This window comes from Anser cygnoides, chromosome 3 (genome assembly GCF_040182565.1).
Source record: "Anser cygnoides isolate HZ-2024a breed goose chromosome 3, Taihu_goose_T2T_genome, whole genome shotgun sequence".
Classification (NCBI taxonomy): Eukaryota; Metazoa; Chordata; class Aves; order Anseriformes; family Anatidae; genus Anser; species Anser cygnoides.
The window spans coordinates 96,329,208-96,342,165 of record NC_089875.1 but is presented as its reverse complement, the minus strand read 5'-3'; the positions used below and the strand labels follow the sequence as shown (position 1 = coordinate 96,342,165).

At 40.9% G+C, this 12,958-nt stretch overlaps 1 protein-coding gene across 22 annotated transcripts in view; it reads right to left on the bottom strand.

Moving 5' to 3' along the window:
* Window positions 1-12,958, bottom strand: part of DST (dystonin) — a 298,953-nt gene that overhangs the window by 194,722 nt on the left and 91,273 nt on the right. For all 22 annotated transcript variants that reach the window (XM_066994752.1, XM_066994757.1, XM_066994753.1 and 19 more), the window contains one exon: window positions 11,742-11,803. In XM_066994752.1, the coding sequence (XP_066850853.1) occupies window positions 11,742-11,803 (62 nt within the window). The remainder of the gene's footprint in view (window positions 1-11,741; window positions 11,804-12,958) is intronic.

Genomic DNA, 12,958 nt, shown 5'->3' with positions numbered 1-12,958 from the left:
CCTGTTACCAGCTTTAGTACCAATTTCACCAAAGTAATCTTCACCCTACGAACAGCTCCCAGTGAGCACGAAGGAGATGCCACACACTGCAAGTCAGGGGAGGTCCTGTGCAATGCCACGCACGCTCCCAGCTCATAAACAATTCTTGTACCAGTTGTGACTAATGCCCAGGATGTCCATCCCTCCCCTGTTTTGCACCTCAGTAGCCCTTTATGATTTTTCCCCAATGCCATGCTCCTTGTTCAGATGCTTTTGTGTATAAGACTATGTATAAATCTTAGAATAATAAAAACATTAAAAGTGCATTATAAAACCCTCTCAAAATCTCTTATTTTCCGGTTGTTATGAGATGCAGCCTCAGCATATATCACTGGTGATAACTAAAATGTGACTCACAACCTGCTTAAAGCCTAATTTGTAACTTTAATTCTGTTCCCTTTTAAAAATATTTTACTTACAAATGCATTAATACCAAGTAATGAAGAATACAAAGCAAACATCATTAAATTTCACATTACCTTCACGTTGCCCACTGAAAGCAGGCATTCCCACTGAAACTGTAGGATTGATGCAGATTGAAATCACTAATTTAATGAAAATATAAGCTTCATAAAAAACTTGTCATTGGTCAGCTCTACGACTCAAAGTTGAAAATTATTTTCATAACAGGGTTGGTCTATATTAGGCTTGTCACTATCCCAGAATAATACAAATGTGAGGCTAAAAAGGACTAAACAAATCATCTTATTCAATTCCACGGAGTGGAGCAGATTAAGTTTGGTGTAAATGCTCCAGAGATGCTTGTTTAATTTATTCTTGAAAATTCAAATGAAGGAGATTTTACAACATGATATGTACACTTCAATGTTTTACTATGCTTACTATCCTTTGGGGGGGGGGTACTTTGCCTTCCTAATCTTCAAACTAAATCATCTGTAAACTAATCCAAATTTTTTGTTGCTCCCTCCTTAGAGCCTGACTTTAGAAAAGACTTGTTCACCCCCACCTCTGCATAACCCCCTTTTTACATACTGAGGACATGTTATCATGTCTCTGTTCAGTTTTGTGTTTCAGACTCAATAAACACAGTTCCTCACAACCTGTCCTTGATTTTCCAAGAATACATATCTTCTTAGTGCTTTATTACAGATGGCTGCAAACTTCTTGCCATCATAATGATGAGGTGTACCGCAGCCACATGGAGTTTCACAACCGCATGCCCACAAACGTAAGGGAGAGCTACACGTGTCTACAAGAAGGCAGGGTTATGAGCTGTCTCCTCGTCTGTGCTGGCCCACAGAGTTAATCTGCAGCTATTGGAGCTTCCTAGGCATGAGCAAACTCAGCCCAGTAGAGGAGATGGACCCTGTAAGAAGCGTGGCAGGGTGAAGGCCGCACTTCCTATTGACAACGTGACACCAGGCCTGAGCCAGAGAAAGGTGCAGCCACAGTGTTACAGAAACAGGGTAAAATTGCAAGGATGAAGTGACAGAGCTTGAGTCCTCACTTGAGGATGCAGCACAGAAAGGTGTCCAGACCCATCTCTTGATGGAAAGGACAGCGGGTCCTTGCTCACTGTATGGCCCCCCCGAGGCAGAGGACGCTGTGGCAGCACCTGATGGCAGCCATGACAGCAGCCACAATGGAAGGCCATGGCTCTCGCTAGCTCCAGGTTTGGCTGCAGTCACAGCTGTTAATGATGGCAATACCCAAGCAAATTGTATCCCAGAACCTTTCATTCAAGCTTTCTGATAGTAACCTGCTAATGAGACTACATGTGGGAGCATGTCAAAAACTTGAGGTACACCATTCACACAGCATCCCCTGCATCTGCTTGCTTTCAAAGATCAGTCGTCCAGCCAAAGGTTGGATAGATGATAGTTCAAGAATTTGCCTCACTGCCTTCCCACGGAGTGAATTACTCTGTAAGACCTGTAATTCCCCATTCTTTCTTTCTATTTGGGAGACAGGTATTGTGCTTGCTATACTCCGGACTCCTAGGAGTCCCCAGTCCTTTGTGAACTCTTAAATAAAATGATAAAATGCTATAAATGACTTCAATTAGTTTCTAACTGCTGGGTGAATAAAACTGCACAACTAGAAAGCACATAACTTCTCTAAATATTCTTTAAACTGACCTTTCCTTATCTTAGTTTTACTCTAATCTTATTAAAATGTGTTTCATCAAGTCAGTGTTATGCAGTCTAAAAAGGATGGAGTACTTCAGTCTTCTCTACACCATTCAATAATACATCTCATTTTTTCCCCTCAGTAATGCATCTGTATTTCTCCTTTCTTCTTCATATTCTGACATAATCACAGAACCTTTCACTTGTGGACTTTTATGTCACTCTCTTACCATAACTCGTTCTGGACCTTTGCTTGTCTGACTGTATCCCATCAACTTTTACTAACTCTTTTATACAAATCTTTAGTCCTACTACCTTTATTTCCATTTTTTGTACGGCTCCTTTTCATTCGACACATCTCTTACAAGCAGCAATATGTTCTATACTGTGCCTCCTATCTGCGCTGCTCGTCTGCAGCCTGCCTTTGTGTCTTCAACACAAGCGCGTTCAGCGACTGCCAGACCTCCTGCATTCCTTCCTCTCTTAGATTACCTCCCCAGGAGACCCTACCTATTGGTTTCCCGAGTTTGCGGAGTTTGGCTGCTTAGAAGCTCGCTGTCGGTTTTTTTCTTCTCACTTCTCCCTTTTCTTTGAAAGGTGAGCCTGCGGTTTTGCAATCACTTGCTGTTAAGTGACATTCCCCTTTTATGTTTTGAAGCAGTGCTTCCCCACCAGTGAGACCTAACTAACCAGCAGTTTCGCTAGCAGCTTTCTTAACCTGCTAAAACAAGTGTTATTTCCAGCATGCTCTGACAGGCTGAAGGTCCGTCTCTGGGTGGCACTTATCCCACAACACACATGCCCACACCAGGGTTAGGGGTAGCCACTCTCACTCCTGCAACAGGCCGGCAAAGAGCACACAGTGAGCCCCGACCTGTTGGGCACACCGAGCTAAGGATGAGCTGAGTTGTGCCAAAGAAATAACTCTTTTTTGCACAGGCTACAAAGGCCATGCAGACGACCAGTTTAAATGCAGACCTCTACACCTGTTTTTTCTGTCGGTTATGAGGATAAATGATTGCCACAAAGTCCTGTGCTTTGAATGCTAGATGGTGACCAAAAAACCATTGTTGACCTCCTTGTTCCAATTCAACACCTCAAATCAACAGCAGCCACAACCACCTTTTGTCTCATTTTATCTTTGGCCGGAGACATGCTTCTGTTTCACAGTGCAACCAGTTTTCTTCACCCTTCATCCTTGCAGTTTGCCCTCTCCCTTCCAGCCTTCCAGCCACCAAATACACCTCATCATGGATGAATCGTTTAAAATATTGAAATGTAATGTTAATAGCATGTATCAAACCCAACCAATAAATCTGGCTTTCACAGCTTAAAACTGCAAGGATACATTAACTCAGGCGAAAGGCAATATACTCCACACCTGCCTAAAGCAGGTAAGAGGTAAGGTTGGCAGACTTAATATTCTGATTAGAATCCAGATTCTGTATCTCAGTAGGTAGATGAGGATTTCAAACATTACATTACTACTACCTTTAAATCTCCCTGTTCAAAGCACCAAAAACATCTTTAACAGACAATACATGCTTCTTTACAGGAAAAAACTTGTTTACTCAGATGTATTCTTATGTCCCCACGCAGTCACACACCTATATTACCTCAGATCAAGCCTGGCATCCCAAAGTATACAAAATATTGTTGTAGAACAAAATATTTTGGAATGTTTATGACTGAATGTTTGCGGTTGCTTACTGTCTGGAGTCCAGCTAGAGGGACAAACGTTACTCCCACTGGAGCCAATGGCACAGTTACACTGGCCCCATGGGGGCAAGATCAAGCCAGAGTATTTCTAAATTGGTATATAAATGGTTATTAAATGTGGACACATCAAAAGTATATAGATAAAATATAATTCCATGCATAATTTAACAATTAATTAAAAAGCCAACACTTAATTGCAAATGGTAGAATTTTATCTCTTATGATCTCTAAGGATAAATAATTAAATATTGAATAAAATCTGTGCTGAGAGCTAATTGCAAACAATAAACCCACAAAAAGAGAATGAATTAATATAATAGTCTATTATAGGAAACATATTGGTTCTAGTGTTTCTAGTCTACCATAGAATAACCTCACAGTAGACTTAATTCTCCTTATACTCATCCTTTCTCATATAAGAACCTACATAAAACAAATTAAAATAAATAAATAAATAAACAAAAAGGATCATAAAAACATACACTCAACTGTTCCAAAAGTGCTGCATGCCATAAAAATATCAATGCACTTAAGCTATATTTCATGCATATTTAATTTACTGTTTTCAATTATTCTCTTTCCTACTCCCAATTAGTCATGAAGTCTGCATACATTAAAGAGGATCAAATAAACTTGAAGTCTGTGGCATAGTTTTTATTGACTTGATTTATTTATTTGCTTGCAGAGAGATTCTGTGATGTGATTTATCACCAGCCTCTAAAACTTTCACATTTCGTCACTGCCTCACCATCCTCACCAACCCCTGGTTACCTTCCTCCTTTGTCTAAACTTCTCATGAACACCTAAAAAGTCCTGAGTTTGCTTGCTGACCTGCTTTGCAAACACCTATAGATTATACTAAGCAGATCACAGATGCTGTGTGGTTTACTTGTCAGTAGAAGATTTTTGAAAAATTTGTATACACCATGTGGTATGAGTCAATTATAATTGTACATATTTCCAGGGATAACAACAAAATCAAATATTTCTTTACAGCATTAACAGCTGACTTTTTAAAAAATTTTGTGAAGGAATAAATCTCAAAGGAAAAAATACTTCTGCTTAGGCAAGATGTTTGAGTATAGTCCTGAACACGAAATGGTCAAAAGTTTTTAGGAGAAAAAATGAAAGAGCCTGTCTACCTAGACACAAATAGGTCCTGCTGAACACTGAAAAAATGACATAGAGGAGGAAATCCTCATACCTCAGCCACACCCAAGGACTAAAGCAGTGAGCTCAGCAAGCTGCATGCTGTGTTTGAAGTGGGGCTGTACAGTTTACAACAGCTGTCAGAAATAACCAGGAGGAACACGCAGAAGATTCATTTATATGCACTTGCACAGCAAGCAATCTTCTTACTATTTTTATTAACACAGAAAAAAAAAAACCATGCTTTTTCAAAGTGTATTTCAGATATGAAAGGCAGTAAAGCTCTTTAAAAAAAAAGTCTGCACAGTCAGACTAACACCAAGGATTTCACGCCTTAAAACAAATAAAAATGTAGAGCTAAAAAGCGTTCATTTCTAAAAGAAGAGGTGGGGAATGTTAAATAACAGATTAACTGCATGGCTAAGAAGAAGATATCGTAGAGTAGAGCTATGTCTAACGATAACCACTAGTGTCAGTGAAGTGCCAGCTTTCAGCAAGGGAATGACTGCATCGGATCAGAATGGCTCCTCTGCCATTAAATGCATACCTGAACGTTTCACGAAGGCATCGATGCAAGATGCCATTTGCAAACCATGAGCTGTCTGAAGGACTCACAGGAATCAATAACGCTGGGTTTCTATTATGAATTATGCATTTAGTCTTTGCACAACAAAAAGCACTTATTTCTACAATGTACTACCAATGTATCACTGCAACTCAGCATGCAATTTTGAACACAGAGCTTTAAAACAGTAGTTTTAAAAGCATTTTGTCCAGCTACTTCTAAAAGCCTTCTTGCCCATAATACCTTTACAAGTGACTTTTGGAGCAACTAATGACTGTGCAGGGATGCTGCCCACTGCTCCCATCGCCAGCACGCTTCTTTTCCCAGGTCTCACCGGTTGAGGGTCCCAAGCCGACCCATGCTGCTGGGGGCAGCAGGTGGTGGCACCCCATACAGTGCCACGGGCAGGACAGGCTCCCTCTCAAGGCAGCTGCTCAAGGCACCCCAGGGTCCCATACTGCTGCTGGAAGGTCTGTTAAGAGGTGCTCTACAACCCTTCCTTCAACGAAAAAGGGAACCACTTTTGCCCAGGAAAGTGGTGGCGTCACCGTCCCTCGGGGTGTTTAACGAAAGGCTGGACCTGGTGCTTAGGGACATGGTTTAGTGGGTGACATTGGTAGTAGGGTGACGGTTGGACCAGGTGATCTTGGACATTTCTTCCAACCTTAATGATTTTGTGATTCTATGAAAAGAGAAAAATCATTTTCCCTTTCCACCTTTCGCTAGGTGTCCATTACAAATATCTGTTTTCCATCAGAGCACTGATCTAACCAGCCTCTGGTCACCTTGCCATTAACCCCATTTTCTGTACGTGATAATTTCTGATAAAGAAACTAAGTACTTCAAAACATCTTGTTTAACCTGTCAAGACTAAGCTGTGGTGCTACAAAACAATTTTTTAAATTGATTTGAAAAACGAATTGAATGACAAATTTGTCTGCTTTTACTCATTTTTCATCATTACCTTTTTTCTTTTCCCTCTTTTATCTCATTTCTACTTATATTTCACACTTTTCATTCTTTTCTCGGGCTTCAGGGGATTCAAAGGAATTTAAGGAAAAACTTCTGGGCTTTAAGGGAAATCAGATTTCACTTCAGACTCTTTAACCATGTGTGAATGCTACACCAGAATGAAAATCTTTTTCTTTCATTAATTTAGCCAGTTTTGTTATGTCAGGTGCTACTTACTGCTATAGCAAGTACTAGAATTTAACATACTATTTTGACAGCAGCAAAGCGAAACACTAGAAGCAGAGGCACATTGTGAGAAGTTAAAAGATGAGATCTCTACCCCATTGCCACCCTACACTGGAATGTGAGTTTCTTTCTGGAAGCTCATACCACAGCAGCAGGTAAGGCCAATATCTCACCTCTCCAGCCTGTATGTCAACAAAAAGTAAAAGATAGCATATAAACCAGAGCCCAACCATCAGACATTAAACAGTAGCCTTAATGAGTGCAAAACTCTTACCATCCCAATGAAAAATTATTAAAAATTATAAAGAAAATATCAGCATTTTTTAAAAAAAATGTGGTGGCAGTCCATTTGATCATGAACTGTGGTATACAAAGAACAGCTGAATTTTCTAAATAACTATTACTTATCTATCTCTAAACCTACATATCTAGAGATTGTTTGCAGGAAATATTTCTGCAATGACTGTGGCTCTAGTTTAGTAAAGTACACAAACACATGCTTAACTGGTCAGCTGAACTGCCAAGGGATTAATCTCACACACTGAGGTTCAGTATGCACTTCTGTGCCCTGAATCCAGTGCAACTAAAGATGGACAGCAGAGGGCAGAAGGGTAAACATTTCTCAGCCATGTTGTTTGTGGTTACTCAGCAAGTCCCTTAAAAGCAGAACTTAATTAGAAGAATGACAGTAGGCTTCCATGCCATCCACCCAACAAATGATGGTAACCCATAAAAGCATCATACTGTTGACCTAGAAAAAACTCTTTTGAATATACTGCTATAAAGGAATTAAAAGTCCGGTACTTCCCCAAGGACATTAGGTTGCAAGAGAACAGAAGATTAATTAAAATGGGCAAGGAAAGAACTAAACAAGCAGGGAAAAAGTAAAAAGAGGCAAGAGGAAGAAAGATGGGGAAAAACAGAGAAAAGAAAAACAAAAAAGGAACAGGGGAGAGAGAAAAGGAAGCAGGGTAGATAAAAAGTAAAGAACGTACATAGGATGGAAAAAAGATTAAAGAGAAGTGCAATCCATCCCCATGTCTGCAGTAGAGGTTCTGTCCACACACATATTGTGGTCAAGCTTTCCAGTCTCTCCTAACTTGTGTGATCACCTTTAACCATTCAGCAGTCTCTCATAACTTGTGTGACCACTTTTATCCTTCCCACTTCTTGTTGAACCATAGCTCAGTGACAGATAAAGCACACCGACCTTTTTCAGTCAGTGGGCTGAAAGCACCTCTAGGACACAACTCATCTGCCCCTAAGGTACTTAGATCACCTACAGACAAGGTGGTCCAAGACACACAGAAGGGTCTCTTCTTTCTGCTAACCATAAAAAAAAAAAGTAATCTAGACAACTAGCTGAAATAAATCTAGTGAGATGCCTGAAACAGGTTAGTTCTCACTTTTTCTTTTTCCTCTGCAACAAGCTATCAGCAATCTGTGAGCATGTATGAGCTGCATGTATTTTGTATTAAATCCAAGGTAACAAAGCAGAAAGCTATGACCCAAATTCAATGTAATGTATAGACCAGGAGAGCTCTACTGACTCTGCCAAAAGTGCGTTCATTTATGGTGCTACTTTCCCTGCATTCCAACCATCATAGAGTATTTTCTAAATATGTCCTTGTGTCTTAAGAGAGAGCATCTGAACGATTAATTTAATTTCCATGCAAGTCATGGTCCTAGAAATAATGCTGTAAGAACAGAAAATGGACAACTGTATCATCAACTGCTTTCAGACTGAAAATTTCCAAAAGATAAAGTTGAGTTGCTACATAAATTCCCAGTTAATGGAAGAACTAGTGTCAAATTATCACTTTTTTTGTCAAAAAGCATTAAGCCACTATCCATCATTTTGGCAGTTTAACATCTTTATCGGTGAGGTGGACAGTGGCATTGAGTGCACTCTCAGCAAGTTGACACCCTCAGCAAGATGACACCAAGCCGTGTTGTGCAGTCGACATGCTGGAGGGAAGGGATGCCATCCGGAGGGTCCTGGACAGGCTGGAGAGGTGGGACTGTGCGAACCTCATGAGGTTCAACAAGGCCAAGTGCAAGGTCCTGCATCTGGGCCGGGGCAAGCCCAAGCACAAACACAGGCTGGGTGGAGAATGGATTGAGAGCAGCCCTGAGAAGGACCTGGGGGTCTTGGTTGATGAGCAGCTCAACATAAGCCGGCAATGTGCACTTGCAGCCCAGAAAGCCAACCGTGTCCTGGGCTGCATTGAAAGATGCATGGCCAGCAGGGTGAGGGAGGTGATTGTCCCCCTCTGCTCTGCTCTTGTGAGACCCCACCTGGAGTGCTGCCTTCAGCTCTGGGGCCCCCAGCACAAGAAGGACATGGAGGTAACGGAATGAGTCCAGAGGAGGGCCATGAGGATGATCGAAAGGTTGGAGCACCTCTCCTATGAAGACAGGCTGAGGGAGCTGGGGTTGTTCAGCCCGGAAAAGAGAAGGCTCCGTGGAAACCTTATAATGGCCTGCCAGTACCCAAAGGGCGCCTACAGGAAAGCTGAGGAGGGACTGTTTGTCAGGGAGTGCAGTGATAGGACAAGGAGGATAGGGCAAGGAGTAATGGCTTTAAATTTGAAAAGGGTAGGTTTAGATTAGATATTAAGAAGAAATTATTTACTTTAAGGGTGGCTGGTGAAGCACTGGCACAGGTTGCCCAGAGAAGCTGTGGATGTCCCATCCCTGGAGGTGCTCAAGGCCAGGCTGGATGGGGCTTTGAGCAACCTGGTCTGGTGGGAGGCGTCCCTGCCCATGGCAGGGGGCGTGGAAATGGATCTTCAAGGTCCCTTCCAACCCAAACCATTCTGTGATTCTATGAAATTGTATTTGTGTAAGTTAACAATCCTTTACTTGAATTCTAAAGTGAGCAATCTGAGATGAAAATCAAGGCCAGCAATACATATATATATATATATTTACCTCTAACATCACTCACACCAAGAACTATTTGAAGATGAAGGCCTAATGCCACTGACCTTGTCAAGCAAGTCAAAAGGATTTAGTATGAACTCTTCACCCGACTGCCTTACAGGTTTAGAGTCTAAATCCTTTCTAAGCTACTCCCAAGAGGCAAAATGTATGTCAACGATGACTGTGCATGTTTGAAAATTGTTGAAAAAAATGGTGTGTATAAACGTAATATTCGTTACACTGCTCATCTGTTAAAACAGGCATTATTTTAAACTGGTATTGAAGGATTGTTCTCCAAAAAAGCTTCAAATGGGGCTTTCCACATTCCACAGAAAATTAAACCTGCATCTTTAAAAGGCATCTTTAATACAGAAAAAGATCAGTAGCCCCTACAAACACAGTCACAATTATCTTCAATTGTGAGGAGAAATGCATGATGGTTAATTTGGAGATTGCATTTTGCTGCCAGACTAATGACAATCTTCTTCTGCGTGTTTTTTTTTCTTTAAATCTAATTTGCCTGAAGTACTGTACAACAGATAAATTTCTTATGCTGTAAATCTGGAGTAAAATCCAGAGAACTCCCAGAAGGAGACAGAGCAGGTCGGCAGCCTCTTTGTCTTTTCTCATTAGCAAGCAGACTTCCACAAGAGCACGGGACCACTTGGGTATCCCAAGACCAGGGTGAGGAGGTGTCTAAATAGATGAGGTACTGGGAGCAGCTGTTTCGACACAGCACAATTCCTTTGGGTCTAGGAAACCCATAAAGGAAAACCTATTGGTATGAGCAGTATTTAGTGCCATTCTGAGGCTCCAGACTCACCCTTCTCACAGAGAGGTTATGCAGAGCAGCTGCTCGGAGGCTGATGTCAGGACCAATCCTGATGGCTCAGTCATGGCAACAAGAACTGAAACAGCACTTTGCAAGAGAAAGTTCTCTCTCTATTGCTAAGAAAAATGGGGAGCAACTTAACGTCTGGGCTTTGCTAGCCCACAAAGTCATGCCATTTCCAAGAGATACCCTGATTTCAAATGTTTAAAAGATGCAAAACTAGAATTCTGCACCTTCTAAAGATTTAAGGAGCCATAAAAGTTGATTTTAAACATCCCTGAAGAAATTCTGGTACACTTCAGCATCCGATATTTATCAAGTAGCTACAAGCGCAGCCACAAGAAACAAAGAGATAATTAAGTCACCCCCTTAAAAAATGCATTTTTCTCTATATATGAACACAAGCAAATCTTTCCAACAGTGTCTGAACATTATACTCATTAATTAAATCTCAACTCTGACAGCTTACAGTTACATTTTTATTAATGGGACTTCTATGTGAATTCAACCTCTGAAAAGAAATCAAAGCCAGTTATGTTAAGTAATTATACAATCTGTTTCTCCAGAGAAATGTCTGGGCTCGACAGTTGGCGCTGAAACAGCAGATTAAATTTAGAACTGAAGGACCATGCAGTGAAGGTGAATTCACAGCCTTCAGTTCTGTGTTGACTAAAAGCTGTACATGTTGTTAAACTGATGTGCTCTGTCCCTGAGACCAAGTTCACTACTTATTCAAAAGAAAGATGTTGAAAAGTGACTTTCATCCCTAGAAAGTCTCTGTTTCTAATCCATGAGCAGCACACTGATGTCACTGGCTGATCTAGAGATATTCTTCTCAAGGTCACTTCCCTCTCCTCAACACAGTACTTAAAAATTATTTTAACCTTGTTTTTTTTTAATTTGCCTTAGCTGTGTTGCTACAGCCATGGCAGTCTAATGCTAGAAAAAAAGCCAAGCATTGCAGAAAGAAATAGTGTCCCTTAAAACTTTGTCCCATTTTAACTTCAAGTGCAAGTATTCAAACAGATCACCCGGGGTTATCAGACAGCAGTATTTCAACTCCCCCATGACTCCTCAAAGACAGAAACCTTGAGATTTACATCTTGCTAGTTTGACTTCCTTACTATATGCAATGCAACTGCATACTGAAGTCAAACATTTAGTAAAATGCATGATCACTGCTGCAATAATCAATCATCCAGACATCACAGAAATATCAACTGACCTTCATCAGATGTTGATTTATCCATTTTGTGAAGGTCTTCTTTTGTACTTTGTCCCGTTCATCTGCAGGTAAAAAGGAAAAAGAAAAGGGTTTTCAACAGCTCTACAAATGATGCAGAAGATTTTTTAATAACAGCTTTAAAAAATAGCATTCTAATAAGGTTTAAAAAGAGAATAGCTTGTAAAAGCTCTGAAATATCCAATTAAAATAATAGCATACAAATGTTTTTGGCGGGACATCGCAGAATGTTATGCAGAGGTTTCCTGAGCAGAAGTTCCAGGTGAACACCTCCAGGGCTACAGCCCTGCTGTCAGAATAGGAGCACTACTAACGGAAATATAACTTCCTAAGAAAAGTTGACCATCCGTAAGATGATTAAAAAGATCAAAGCACACTTTTAAGAGCTATAAATACCACTTCCAGCCTCTATAATCTGATAAATTATTGCAGTATTTACCAATAGAAAATCCCTTACAATATGAAAGCTGACTTTCTCATCATTGTGCTTTTTGACCGGAAGATCACCCTTGTTCCAACATGCTTTAGTCAGAGAAAGCACCTTGTTTCTTTTAAACCTCTATAATATAAACAGAGGGTTCGTTAACCTAGTGCTGAGGCCCAGCTACTGCCAACAGTTTGCTCCGTGGTGTGGCAGTTAGCATCAGTGATTGCCCACAAAATACCAAGAAGAAATAACAAGAGCAATAGGGTAAGGAAGCATCCCACCACGGACGGGATGTATGTACAAGTATTGTACAGAGCCGTGCTAAAGAAACAGTGATGCTACCCCAGCTCAGGAGTTCAGTCACCTCCACAAAGCCTCGCGTGGTCATTAGGTGGTACGACTGCTATGGAGCCGCCCAGTCCCAGAGCTCCCCAGAGCAGGAGCTGCACTGCATTAGGACCGGGACCATCTGTGCAAGCCTAAAATAGCCAGATCCCTTAAGACCCTGTACAACAAAACTGCAGCTGTTTCATTGACTTGGGCTATTTGCAGCGTGGCTGAGGAGGAGCAACGAGCTCAGGTAGCCAAACAAGACCCTTTCTTCAGCTGTGGCCATCACTAGAAGATTGAATCGCATCCTGAATTTTACATTAAAATATTGTTTTCATATTGGTCAAAGGTAACAGAAGTAAAATAGATAAATAAAAAATCGTGGGAGGTGCACATCCATGGACGTTCAAGTTGCTGGTGTGGTACTGAGGTCTTTCAAAAT